The sequence below is a fragment of the Apus apus genome, chromosome 2 (genome assembly GCF_020740795.1).
Source record: "Apus apus isolate bApuApu2 chromosome 2, bApuApu2.pri.cur, whole genome shotgun sequence".
Classification (NCBI taxonomy): domain Eukaryota; kingdom Metazoa; phylum Chordata; class Aves; order Apodiformes; family Apodidae; genus Apus; species Apus apus.
Genome location: NC_067283.1, coordinates 3,365,417 through 3,379,981, shown reverse-complemented (window position 1 = coordinate 3,379,981; position 14,565 = coordinate 3,365,417). Strand labels below are relative to the sequence as shown.

Here is a 14,565-nt window from a genome sequence, read left to right as displayed (position 1 = left end):
CCAGTTTTGGAGAAAGAAAAACATTTTCTGGAAGGCCATTTGACAAAGGCTGACTGTGTCCTGGTTTGGATGGGCAGGCACAAATTTTGCCTGGTGTTGTAACAAGATGAGTGTAGAGTGAGCAGCAAGTGTTGGCCTGCAAATGCAAAGCATCTTGCAGGTATCAGTCTTTGTATTGGTCTGATCCATTAAACTCTATTTACTCCTGCAGGCCCTCTTCTAGTTATTGGAGAGAAGAGGATTCCTCCATGAGTGGCCAGCCAGAGCTCTGGTTTGCATTGTCTTCTTTAGGTTTACACATCTGACTTTTAGCTACATAACTTTAGGGCTATGAATCCCACCTTTACAACCTGGATGCTTCCAGGCAGCTGCACAAATATTCTCAGCACATCTGTGGGGGCAATAAGGAAGAAGGTGTTGGAAGAGCTAATAGGCAGGTATGAGAAGTCTTTCCAGAGGCAATAAGTTTTAAAGACCCAGTTTGTGCCTCTTGCAAGGGCAGCCTTGTCTGTCTTCACTAGACTTTAATCAGAGAGAGCTTTTGTTACCAAAGTGAACACCTAAAGGCTTTTTTTCACACATCACAGGTGGTGGTGAAAAATCTTAACACAGGAAAAGATACAGATCACACAGCTTCTCACAATGCATAACTCAGGGCATTTAAAAAGCCATCTGATACTATCACCTTGTATTTTATTTTGCATTATAACCTGTCCTGAGGTAATGGGTGCCCTATGATTTATCGAGGTTGATGGAAGAGACTGTGGAACATGAAAGATCCTGTCATGAAACCATCTACTTTCCATGGGCAGAATATCCAATGTCTTAATCATTTTGGAGCTGCTGGCTGTTTGGTGGCAGATAAATATGATGCTGTGGAAATTGAGCTTTGCACTTGATATTAGAAACCTGGAAATGGAATTTTAATGAACACTGCAGAAGAGCATTCACATGGAAGATACCGTCAGTTATTCCACTTCTCAGGCTCTGATAAACTCACCTCAGAGCTTCATTCAAAAAGTTCTGTTTGCTCATGAGAGAAGGAAGATAGGAAAAGCCTGTAAAATAACGTTAAAGAAGAGCTGAGGGATCTTTTTTCAGCTTCAAAACATTTTTGTGCTCTCTCTTTATTGATCCGAAGCAGCACTTGGCCTCAGTCTGGGCAGACTGATGATGGCACCAGCCTTTTTGGTAGCTCAAGTAGTAAAAGCTGGTTTAAAGGAGGAATTTCAGAGCAGGGTATAATTGCCAACAAGTGCAGCTTGACATTGGTTTTCATAGTTCCCTTTGCTTGTGTCTGAGAAGTATTTTCTCAGAGGTTTCTTCTTCATCTTCTAGTTTTTCTTGCTGTTGTCTTTAAAAGCAGCACTTTAGTCACAACTGGGGAAGTGCTGCAATCTACTGGGGCATGACAAAGAACCCGAGAGCAGAGGTGCTGTAAAAAAGTGAGGTCTGGTGACAACCCATCTATCCAACCCAGGCAGCAGCTGAAGTGACTGTCGGTTGGAAATTTAAAGGCAACATCAAAAGGTTTTCAAAATTCTAGTAAGAATGATAAAACATGTAACGTGTTGAGGCAAAAACACGCCTGATTTTTTTATTATTTTGGTTTTAAATTCAAGTCTGCCAAGTCCTTTTGGCTTCAGTTGCTAGTGTTGCATTATTCAGCAGTGCAGCATCTATATGATATCATTAATGTCTTTTGAGAAAGCAGAAATAAAAGGGCAAACTCAGAACAACACACTAGAACTCTGTGGGAAGCTGATGCAGGTTTTTGTCTCCCAGAAAGGTTTTCTTCTACCCAGAAAATCTCCAAAAATTCTTAATTTTAACAAAATGCTGCTTTCTCTCTGAAGTGAGCTCCATTGGTTATACCTTCATTCCTAGCTTGGATAGTTAGAAGTACACTCACTCTTCCACTGAGAGCTTCTCCTGGTGACAGGTCTCTCCCTCCTCAGCCTCCAGGAGTAGTTAGTGCCTCCTTTTTCATCCTTTTTAAGATGAAAAACTGCTTCTGGGGAAGGGATTTGGCTCCTGATCCCTTGATTGCCACCAGTGTCTCCTTCCTGCTGAGTGCGTCCCCTGCACCATCATCTCATTTCCAGGGAAAGAAAAAGCTGGTGACAAGAATTTGGGGGAAGCAGAGAAAGAATGTTCAGACCAGGTGTTTTAATGCAACAGGGAGAAGTAAGGGTGAGGAAGAGAGATCTTTAATTAGGCATTTTTGCCTTTTTCATCTGAAAAAAAAAAGGCACTGCTCTCTGTTGCCTCTGATTGGAGCCCCCAACATAGGAAAGACATGGAGCTGCTGGAGTGAGTCCAGAGGAGGCCATGAAGATGATCCAAAGGCTGGAGCAGCTCAGCTCTGGAGACAGGCTGGGAGAGTTGGGATGTTCAGCCTGGAGAAGAGAAAGTTCCAGGGAGACCTTAGAGCACCTTCCAGTGCCTGAAGGGGCTCCAGAAAAGCTGGGGAGGGGCTTTTGACAAGGGCTTGTAGTGAGAGGATAAGGGGGAATGGATTAAAACTGGAAGAGGGGAGATTTAGGTTGCACATTAGAAAGGAATTCTTTAGTGTGAGGGTGGTGAGAGCCTGGCCCAGGTTGCCCAGGGAAGCTGTGGCTGCCCCATCCCTGGCAGTGTTGAAGGGCAGGTTGGATGGGGCTTGGAGCAGCCTGGGATGGTGGGAGGTGTCCCTGCCTATGCAGGGGGGTTGGACCTACATGATCCTTAGGGTCCCTTCCAACTCAAGCCATTCTGTGATTTGATGGTCCTAGGTCTCACACAGATCTGCTCTTCTTTCTGTACCAACTTCTGGAAAATTAGAGACACCAGCAGTTCCAAATTTCAGGCACTGGGACAACTGACAGCTACACTTTTAAGGAAAATACTTCTGTGCCTTTCCCTCTTACAGGTGCCTGCACCAAGGTGGTAGGCTCTGCACACCTTTGCACATCTGCTCTGCCGTGTTCCTCTGCTCCATCCAGCAGACACCACTTGTTCTATCATCTGTTTTTCCTTTTTCCCCAGGCTGCAGGAGGCAATGGGACAACATCACCTGCTGGCCTGAAGCAGAAGTGGGAGAAGTCGTGGTGCGCCCGTGCCCAAAGTACTTCAGATTCCTCACCACTTTTCAGGGTAAGCAAAACCAGCCAGGTCCTCACAGTGTACTGGGTTTATGGCTTGGGGGGGTATCATATCATATCATATCATATCATATCATATGGGAAACTGCTTGGTACAATCAGAGGGACAAACAAGCTCCTTGCACAAGTTAAAGGAGGTTTCCAAGCCATACATAAACAGCCCAGAGCATTGGAGTATCCTCCCTATCCTTCTTGCAGCACCACATACTAATCTGGATCATAGGGATGCAAAAAAAAAAGGGCTCCTGGTGAAATCCAATAATATGGATGTGGTGCAGTGAGAATTTAATCAACCTGTGTAGTAGTATGTTTGTTGTACAGAGTGAACAGGTTAGCATGGTAATTAATTAAGTCTCTGACATAAAAGAAGCAAGGTGAAACTGTACATAATCAAGTATTTTTCTGCTGAAATGACAAATTTGGCCACAGGCCAAGAAATGAACCTGCCAAATGATGGGCAGGGAAGGTTAATGGAGAAAGTAGCTTAATTCACTGTTTGGGGCATTCTGGGAAGCTTGCATTTAAAACTCAGGTCTCGAGTGCTGTGCAGCAAGAGGACTCTCTGTCTCCTGGTAGTTTATAGTCACTATTTACTATTTTGATGATAGTAGCCCCACAGAACTCCACAGAGAATTGATCTTTTTTTTTGCCCTGGAGTTCATGCACTGAGCTGATAAGTCTCCACTTTTACAGCCTCACAGTCCAAACACACATGATAAATTATGAATGGCAGTAAGGACACAATATTGTCCCCGTTTAGCAGGCCAGGGCACTACACTGATTAACCAGCACATGCTGATTACACCACTTGGCCAAGGCCACGCCAAAAGTCTTTGCAGACCCAGCAGGGTCATTCGTGCTGTAACCTCCTGGTTTCCAAAACTTCCCAGTATTTCATCCCCTCTGCTTCAACACCCAGGGGAAACAGGCAGAAGCTGCTGTTTTACCACATCTTGCAGGACAAGACGCCAGCTCGTTGGTCCAGCCACGTGGAGTCATTGCCTGTAGTTGGTGCTTTGTGGCCTCTCCTACCCTGAGTACAACGTTTGCTCCCTGGGCTTTGGAGACCCAGCAGGGCTGGTTAAAGAGCAAGGGAAAAAAAAACACCCTTTCAGACATTTTTCTAACACTGCAGAGGAATGAGGAATGTATTAAATATATACTCACACATGGTTGTGTGTATGTATGACCTATACATACAAACTACATATATGATAATATATAATATATATTATATGTGTGGCTGTGTTGAACTGAAGCTGATGAAAGTGGAATACCTTTACTTGTGTGCTAGGAGAAGCTTATGAGACTCAAGAAATTTGCTCATTTAGGAGCATCTACTGCTCTCTGGGATGTCCTGGGACATTTCATCTGGTCTCCAGGTTCACCTGTAGAAAGATGCAGTTCTTCCATAGTTCATTTGCCAATGGATGTCTCAACAGAACTATGCTTAGGCAAGCGAATGTTTCCTGTTCTGGGGCAAGTCCAGACTCCACCAAGAGCAGCCAGGGCATCACTTGGGCTCTCAGTGCACATATCTCAATGTGCCAGGCCAAGAAAGAGCCTCAAACACAAGCCAACCTGTGACCCTGCCCTACATACCAATGTTGTAACATGGCTTCTGGAATTTGTGCTGTTCTGTGAAGAGTGAGCTCAGCAAATGTCATCTAGCCTTGCAGCTGGCAATGCCAGCAGCCTTCTGGCAGGATTTCACATGGCTCTGGATGAGCTTTGGATGAGTTTTCTGCATCTGACTGTCACCCAGGGGCTGCAGTCACTGGAGTGCTGGCTGCTTTGGTCAGTGATGGCTGGGGCATGATTCATCTCATCATAAATTAGCCACTTGAAAATATCAGACTAACAGCATCATGAAAACACCTGTTTGTTCTTATTTATTACAGTGAACCCCAGAATCACTTGCTTTGATGGATAAAGGGGATTCAGCACTCTTAGTTTCTGCAGTTGCTACTGCAGTTGTGTCTCCAGAAAGTAGGTGTTTATGATCCCATTAAAGTCAACAGTGACACAGTCAGTGCAGTCAGCAGACAACTGGATGTAGGAACCTGAACAAGTCTTTAGGTGTCATTTGCTGTATTCATAAATGTTCTGCTGAGTGTAGTAGAAATGCAGGCCCTAAGCTGGCAGGTAGTCACCTGCCCTAGAGACACTGAGGGCTCCATTCAGCTTCTAAACAGAAGCATCTGGTGCCATTTGAGATACTCCAGGGGAGGAAATCCATGAGGATGCCTCAACTGGCACAAAGATACCTGTATTTAGGGAACTCATTTTTAGCATGGAATGACATCCATATCAACTGATTTTAGGGTTTTCCATACATGAACCTATCTCTGAGCTTGCTGGTGAGAAACAGGCTCTTTAGAGGTGCAGTTCAGCTGACTTTTAGATTTCAGCTTCAGGATGAGTTGAATAATGTCAATAAACCACACATTTCAGTCCATTTACAATCAAATGGCTTTAAACTGAAAGAGGGGAGATTTGGGTTAGACATCAGGAAGAAATTCTTCACCATGAGGGTAGGAAGGTGCTGGAACAGGTTGCCCAGGGAGGTTGTGGAAGCTCCTTCCCTGGAGGTGTTGAAGGGCAGGTTGGATGAGGCTTGTGCAGCCTGGTCTGGTGGGAGGTGTCCCTGCGCATGGCAGGGAGGTTGGAGCCTGATGATCTTGAAGGTCCCTTCCAACCTTCACCATCCTATGAGTCTATAAAGTATTTTAGAGCAGCTCTGGGAGATGTGAATGTCTTACAATACAGATTTATCCCACCTCTGCAGAGCATACGTGCTAGTATTTCGTTCTGTGAAAGGAGAAACTGATTCAATTTCCAAAGCAGAAACAGAAGCTTTGATTTTCTCCCAGATATGCACTTTGTACAAACATACACAAATGTGGAAAGCAGATAAAGGAGGAGTAAGGTTGTCTCTCTTTTTATAGGAGTAGCTGCAAAATTAATGCCATTAAAGCTTGTGAAACAGTTCTTCCTTTCTAGTATTGAGTCTTATTGAAGGGATTTCAAGGAAGTCAATCATCTGGTTAATGTTTAGTCTTACTCTTTGATCCCTTTGCAGCACCATGAAAGCTTATACCAAAGTGGTGAGCAAGAGAAAATCTCCTTATATTTATAGCAGGGAAAGGGTGAAATAGTGGGAAGCAAAGAGTTAATGTGATTTTCCTGCCTGAATGTGATTTTCCTGATGGAAAACATTCTCTTCAGATGACTAATATTCTACCTCAAGGTAAATAAAAGATAAAATAGTCTCATGGCATTTAGAAACTTTAAAATGCCCAGCACAGTCCCAATAGCATTTGACATTAAACTTTTCTGCCATTGATAAATCCAGAAGGTTTTCATTATTTCATGACATTCATCTGCACCATGTGAAGGAGATAGATCAAAATATTTTTGCCACCTTTCATTATTAAAGCACATTACTTGCTGTCCCTTGACCAGAGTGCTCAATACATAGAAGATGACATTTGTAACAGGGATTTGTTTCCAGCAGGTTCTCTAAAAGCAAGTTGTCCATTGTGCACGAGTTAAACAGTAAAAATTATCACTGACAGTTTTTAAGCTTCAACTGTGAAATTAATTGACTTAAGGGGGAGGGGATGAGAATAACAATGTTCTGGAATCCCTCTCAATGAGGTGAGATCCTTCTGAGTTTCAGGCTTGCTAAACTCATTTTTTCCTCTTGTGCTGTAAATTTATTTCTGCTCTCCCTTCCCCTCTCTCATGAAAGTGTTTTACTTCTCTTTCCTACTCCAGTTTCCTTCCTCGTGCTTAGTGGGGCTACTGACCATAGAGTCATAGAATGGTTTGGGTTGGAAGACCTCAAAGACCATCTAGATACAACCCCCTTCATGGGCAGGGACACCTCTCCCTAGACCACAATGACTGCCATTCATCATTAATTCTGGTATAATCCTGGTTTTGAGCCATCTAGAGCAGAGCTGTCTAGATCTTGCCTCTTTTCAGGAGGGTAGTTCTGCTTCTGAGGTCACCCAGGCAGGATCCTGCATCTAGATGCAACCTACTCCAATGGGTTGAAATTCTGAAAAGATATTGCAAGAAAATTCCATAAATTTCCCAGAGAACTACTGTGACATTCATGCACAAATAAAGAAAAAGAGATAATCATAGAATCATATCACAGAATGGTTTGAATTGGAAGGGATCTTAAAGATCACCCAGATCCAACCCCCCTGCATGGGCAGGGACACCTCCCACCAGCCCAGGCTGCTCCAAGCCCCATCCAACCTGCCCTTCAACACTGCCAGGGATGGGGCAGCCACAGCTTCCCTGGGCAACCTGGGCCAGGGTCTCACCACCCTCACAGTGAAGGATTTCCTCCTCATGTCTCACCTCAATCTCCCCTCTTCCATTTTTGATCCATTTGTCCTCTCACTACAAGCCCTTGTGAGAAGTCCCTCCCCAGCTTTCCTGGAGCCCCTTCAGGCACTGGAAGGTGCTCTCAGGTCTCCCTGGAGCCTTCTCTTCTCCAGGCTGAACACCCCAACTCTCCCAGCCTGTTTCCAGAGCTGAGCTGCTCCAGCCTTTGGATCATGTTTCTGCCCTCCTCTGGACTTTCTCCAGGAGCTACAAGTCCTTCTTATGGTGGGGGCTCCAGAATTCAAGGAAGCAGTCAGGAAACTTATATGGAAATTTGCCTGATACATCATAGATCACAAATTATGAAAATACCACTTTGATTGTCCACCTGAAGCATTTCTCAAGATTTTACATGTCCTGTGGAATTCTGGATATTGTCATTTCTCAATCATACCTTGTACTGGTTGGATCCATGGACCAGGTTTACTACCTGGAAAGCTCCTGAGATAAACTGTGAGCTACTGGACTAAGACACCTTCTTCAAGGCTGCTCTTGTTCCTCCAGAGTAGGAGAGGGTAGGATATGACTTGCCTCATCCTGTAGTGGTTTCCAAATATGCTTTTTAGTCTTCCTTTGTTTCATGTAAATGACAAAGATAAATTGAAGCAGTTGAAGAGAGATTTTCTGGTAAATAAAAAGCCCATCACAGTAGAAGAAACTGGAAAATTATGGCTTGGTGGCAGCAGCTTTGTTTAGTAATACTGCAGGTGACAATTTCTATTGCAAGAGTGAAATCAAGGAGGGAAAAGGTTCTCCAGATATGGCCTCACCAGAGCGGAGCAGGGGGGAAGAATGAGCTCTCTTGACCTACTGGTCACACTCTTCCTTATGCACCATTGGCCTTCCTGGCAGCAAGGGCACACTGCTGGCTCATGGATCATTTCCTATCTACCAAGACTCCCAGATCCTTCTCCTCAGAACTGCTTTTCATCATGAAGATTTCTTTTTTTTCTGTGCCTGCTATCATTTTAAACTTCCACACTGATAGTCTTCTGTCAGCCTTTTCATTTGAATTTAAAAGGTATCTTCTTCTCTGCAGTACATTTCAATTAAAAAAATGGAAGTGAGGAGCTTTTTTTGTTGTCTTTTGTCATTCTCTTTTTTTGATATTGTGCCCAAAGCTACTTTAACTACCATTTGGTCCCGTGTGCATCTCAGTTGTTGTGAGCAATTACACAAAAAACATGGCTCATATCACTCCTGGCCTCTGACTGGTGGCCTTTTGGCAAAGTCAGTATGATGGACAGAAAAGGTCTCATTCTGTCATCTCAATTTTTTTCCTGATTCATCCGTGAAGAAGTTTGGAAATGAGCCCTCTCTTCATACCTTCACTTTGAAAGGAATTGACTAATCCTTCCTAGCTTTATCTAATTTAGTTAAGACAGAGGCAATAAAGTCACATTCTTTGGATGTGTGTCATTTACTGTTAGTATCCAGGTCCTAATGGTTCAGGCTGAAGCAATACCCAGCTATCCCTTCTCCCCAGACCTTCCAGCTCTAGCACACACAGTTCCACACAACTGCCCAGGGCAAAGGGAAGGGCTGCCCATGAAATACCATAAGAATGAGCCCCTCCTTTCATCAAGAGGTTAAACAGACCACTGCAGGTAGCTCCACAGGTCACACAATCACAGAACGGTGGGGGCTGGAAGGGACCTCTGGAGATCATCTCATCCAACCCCCCTGCTAGAGCAGGGTCCCCTAGAACAGATCACACAGGAACACATCCAGGCAAGTTTTGAGTGTCTCCAGGGGTGGACACTCCACCACCTCCCTGGGCAGCCTGTCCCAGGGCTCTGTTACCCTCAGGGAAAAGAAGTTATTTTCTTATATTCAGGTTAAACCTCCTGTTTAGCAGTTTGTGACCATTGCTCCTTGTTCTGTCACTGGACACCACTGAGAAGAGTCTGGCCTCGTCCTCCTGACACCCCCTTTAGGTATTTATAAGCATTGATGAGATTCCTCCTCAGCCTCCTTTTCTCTAAGCTGAACAGCCCCATCACTCTCAGCCTTTCTTCATATGGTAGATGCTCCAGTCCCTTAGTCATCTTAGTGGCCTGTGCTGGACTCTCTCCAGCAATGATCCCACCTTCCAGCTTGCAGGGTTCCCACATGGAACTCTTCAAACACAGCCGAGTCCCCGTTGGTTCAGGATGAGTTTTGAAGCAAAGTGCAGCCAAGTCCTGGGATAGTCAAATGAAATTTGTAAGTAGGACATGGACAGGGACTCCAGGGAGCTGCTGTTGTGCTGCCTTTCTTTTTGGTTGGTTAAACATGAGACTCCTGCTGCTGAGCTGTGGGCACCTAACATTAAGCATCTAATCCCACCTGCTTCTCTGATTTCTTCCTCCAGCACTTTCAGGACGTGGGTTATCCCATGACATTTCTTAGGAAGGGATGAGATGACCTCTGCATCTCTGCTTGGCCTGTACAGGGAACCTTTGTCTACTTTAGACTAAACTCCCTACACCTCCTAGATAAAGTTAGGTGAGATGAATCCCAGATTTTTGGTTGTGCAAAGGAGATCTGTAACGAGTAGATGAAAACAAAAATGTAGAATCTTATTCATCTCCTCCCCCTCAAAATATGATTCACATTTACTTGCAAGACTTTTAATCTCTCTTGAGCCAGCTTTCTTCTCCTCAATTTGTTTTCTCCTTTTTTTCCATATTGCTTCTGAAACTGGGACAAAAACTGAATAAAATGAGGAGAGGGATGAGCAGATGGCAGCAGATAAGCAGAAGACATTAACACTCCCATCAAGAACCCAAAAAGGAACCAGACCAACTATTTATTTACTACAAATGCTCATTTGAAAGGAAAGAAGCACTTGAGCACATCTGTTATGGAGGGTTCTCCACTGAAAGCCCTCGACCTGCTCAGGTGCTCAGTCCAAGTGTGCCTTCATTTCACAAAGGCAGAATTGCCAGGAAACCTCCTCATTTATGTGGAATTGTGACAATTATTTTGCACAGCTCACCCTGAAGTCACAGGGAAGGGGACAAGTCAGCCAACATCCCTGCTCCCAGTGCCCATCAGAGCAGCCTCCAGCCTGGTTTGATGGTCATTTTTCTCATTTGTCATGAACAACAGAAGTTCCAAGGCAGAAGATGATGCTGGATGACCCCATTTCCACAGATTAGTGTTGATTTTATATTCAAGTTTAAAACTGCACCCTTCCCAGTAGCTAGCTCCAGCAACATACATGGGTGTAAATGACAAAACAGGTGGATTTATGGAACTACAACATATTTAAAACTTGGTTTTGCCTTTGACCTTTGAGACTGGTTGGCAACTGAGGTGTCACAATGCATGTGCCCCCCTACTCTGAAGGACTGGTCGTGAGAATAGAGCAGTAGCTGAACCTCTTCACCATCCTACAGAGCAGCCCAAGTCCAGAGATATCTGGAGATATCTGTATCCAGAGATACATGATAGGATGAGAGGCAATGGTCTTAAACTAGAGCAGGATAGATTCAGGTGGGATATCAGGAAGAAGTTCTTTACTATGAGGGTGGTGGATCACTGGAACAGGCTGCCTAGAGAGGTGGTGGAGGCCCCATTCCTGGAGCCATGCAAGTTCAGGCTTGATGGGGCTCTGGGCAATCTGGTCTAGTGTGAGATGTCCCTGCTTATTGCAGAGGGTTGGACTAGGGGACCTTTAGAGATCCCTTCCAACCAAGACATTCTGTGATTCTATCTAACCACTTCAGCATCCAGTTTAGTGCAGGCTTTAGCTATCCGAAAGGCTCAGCTGTTTCCCAGTGACAGATCAATAACAGAAATGGATCCAGAGATATTCCAGTGGGCTCGGCAGCATCTCAAGAAAAGCAAATGATCAGAATTGCTGTTGCTTTAACAGCTTCTGCTTGAAAAAAATCAATTTGTGACCATGGAATATGATGACAGAGAAGCAGGACAGATGGCTACTCAGAACAGACCTTTCCCTCTCCTGTAGAAGCTATTACAGAAAAGGACAAGAGATGCAAGGAGACAAAACAAACACCCCTTAGCAAGGACTGACCTTACATCTCTGGATGAATTCAGGCTCCCATTAAAAGCCAACGAGAAGTTTTGTTCCACTGAGACCAAAGAGCTAAAACCTCACCTATGACACAAACTTTCAGACATGTTTCTGAAGGGTGTATTTGAAACAGATAAGAGGCAAAAAGAAATCAAGAAAGATAAAAGCCTTAAGAGCTAGGCAGAGACAACAAATTGCATGGAATACAGTTATCTCTCTGCACTTATTCAGTTCACCTGTTCAGTCTTTAACTCCTACCCAGATCAAACACCTTTTGCAATGAAAATCATAGAATCACAGAACGGTTTGGGTTAGAAGGCACCTTAAAAGTCATTTAGATCCAACCCCCTGCATGGGCAGGGACACCTCCCACTACACCAGGTTGCTCCAAGCCCCATCCAACCTGCCCTTCAACACTGCCAGGGATGGGGCAGCCACAGCTTCCCTGGGCAACCTGGGCCAGGGTCTCACCACCCTCACAGTCAAGAATTTCTTTGTAATACCTAATCTGAATATACCCTAAATGTTCTGGTTTTATCTTGTTTCCACTAACTCCTCACTTCTCCTTTGATAGGCCATGAATAAATCATGTCATTCATCTACCAGGCCCTTTATTAATTGGTATAACCCAACCTGCAAAGTCTCTTCCACATCATTCCCAAATACATTGATAAATTGGATTAGTTTTAGCAAGAAAGTTTCACATGTTTGTTCTTGTTTCAGACAGTCTATCCCAATTAATAAATTACGTGTGGAGTGATTTGGAGTAGAAAAACTTCTGTTTTCTCCAAGGAACAGTGATGAAAATTAATATTAAATGCAGAGCAGAGCTAGACCCCTTGTTCTGGTTTGAGCCAGGATGAAGACAATTTTCCTTTTACTGATCAAACCAGGACATCCCTTGTACAGGGCTATGAGGCTTCTGGAGGCAGAGGAAGAAGACTTGTAGTCACCTCTCTGGGCTGTTGATGTGGACAGCACACGGACCAAGATCAAGGCCAAAAGACCTCATGGAAGGTGCAGCTGAGCAGGTCCTTCAGTAGCTGCTGGTAGCAGAAGGTTCATGTCCAAAGGAGAACAAGGCAGCTATCATTGAATAAAGGTACAGACAGATTCTGTACAAGTAGAGTAGCTAGATTAGTGCTCTTCCATGTAGAAAAATGGATTGAAATGGTGTAAGCAAGAGGTAAATTCAGTCATGGATGTTGTGAAGAAAGTAGGTGGGGAATTATTGTTTCCTGGTGTATGAGTGATACTGTATGAAATTGTCCATCAGCAGGTTTAAAAGAAGCATCTTTTAAGTATGGAAGTATGTTTTCATTCAACATTTAAAGAAACAGTAGGGCTGATAGACCTGGAAGGTACAAGTGAAAGCTAAAAGTATAAAGAGCTCTCAGAATTATTAGAAAGGGTTAAGAATAAATCAGAGAACAGGAATAAGATTAATTCAGTGGTTAGGTGCATGGGACTCTTAAGTCAGATGCAACATCCATGTGAGGGGACATGAGAAGATTTTTCCACCCTCACCAGGATACGTGAGATGCAAAACCATAAAGTCATTTAGCTGCTTAACTTGCTCTGCTTCCTAGGAAGATTGGATAGTTCTTCATGCAACTGGGGGGGAAAAAAAGGCAGAGGATAAAAGACAAAAAAGTCCTTCCTGTCTTCTCATCAGTATCAGTACTGTCAATTTGTGGTTTTTTGGTCAATCCAACTGAAAAAGAGAAGAGTGGTCTGGGATAGGAAGAGGTGAATACTCAGACATTTCCATCATGAAGTTACAGGTGTTGGGGTTTTTTTATTATTATTTCACTGGGGTGTTTTTTTAATGCTAAAAGGAAACGTGGGGCATTTTAAGCAAAACTTGTCTCAGAATTTAGTCGGTCCTGCTTGTTGTCACTGAGAGGAATGTCCTTCCCTCTGCCTTTGCTGCCCAGAGCAGAGAGTTACTGAAACCTTGCAGGTGAGAAAAAGGGGCTCAGGATTGGTACTCTGTGCCAGGGCGTGTACAACACCATGAGCTAATCAGAAGGAAAGATGGGAGCATTCACATAATTGCTTACATCAGTTCCATTCCCATAATAGGCATGCCATCAAGCCATGCAAATTAAGAAATTAGAAGGGGCTTTGTAAACTCTAAAGAAGCATTTGTTTAAACCAGGAGCAGCTGCTGGGCCAGATGGTAAAGTCCTGTCCTACAGAAGACATGATGCTAGAAAGATGCAAAAGTGTGGAGAGGAGGAGCAGTCTCTCCTCATGCTTCATGTACAAGATCACTAATCACCGTGGCACATTGGGAGCAGATTTTCAAGGAGTGCAGGCAGAGGTGGCACATGAGGAAGAGCTGTGTTTGATTGGACATATGTGTACTCTACATACAGCAGCTTAATAGAATCACAGAATGGTTTGGGTTGGAAGGGATTTAAAGATCATCAAGTTCTCTGGACCCTCTCCAAGACTGCCATGTTTACATTGACTTGGATGGCTCATCCTGTCTGCTTAGCTTGGCAGTTGGCAGGGTTTAATGTGCTGCAGATCAGCTGGTGTTGAGCTTGGGACAGACCCTGTTGGTCTCACTGGGGCTTGACCTGAAGCCACCAACACGTCTGCGCATCCATGGTCAATGCACCTGCAAAGAGGCAGAGCTCCTGTCTCAGGTGGGGACAAGAAATGTGGTGATTTGATTTAACAATTATGGCTCCTCATGCTACACGTGAGCCTTGAAGTAAGTTGCAGTAAAACATCTTGAAATCTGGTTATTCAGGCCAGCAGCTTCACCCTGTGCTTTTCAATAGTGCTTTGTCCACTGACTGTCATAAACCCTGATATAAATGAACCAAAGGTCTGGCCTCATATTTACAATTCTCATTCCCTTCTGTAAGCAGTGCCTTTGATACCACACCATACTTCTGGAAAGCTGACTGCTTAGTTTCCCATCCTGGTTCTCCTGCAGTACCTATAGTTTCTGTAGCTTGTTTAAGGATTACCATTGCA

The 14,565-nt window shown here is 44.1% G+C and overlaps 1 protein-coding gene across 1 annotated transcript in view; it reads left to right on the top strand.

Moving 5' to 3' along the window:
• Positions 1-14,565, top strand: part of VIPR1 (vasoactive intestinal peptide receptor 1) — a 115,399-nt gene that overhangs the window by 54,431 nt on the left and 46,403 nt on the right. The window contains exon 3 of the mRNA XM_051612344.1: positions 3,028-3,135. Coding sequence (XP_051468304.1) covers positions 3,028-3,135 — 108 coding nt within the window. The remainder of the gene's footprint in view (positions 1-3,027; positions 3,136-14,565) is intronic.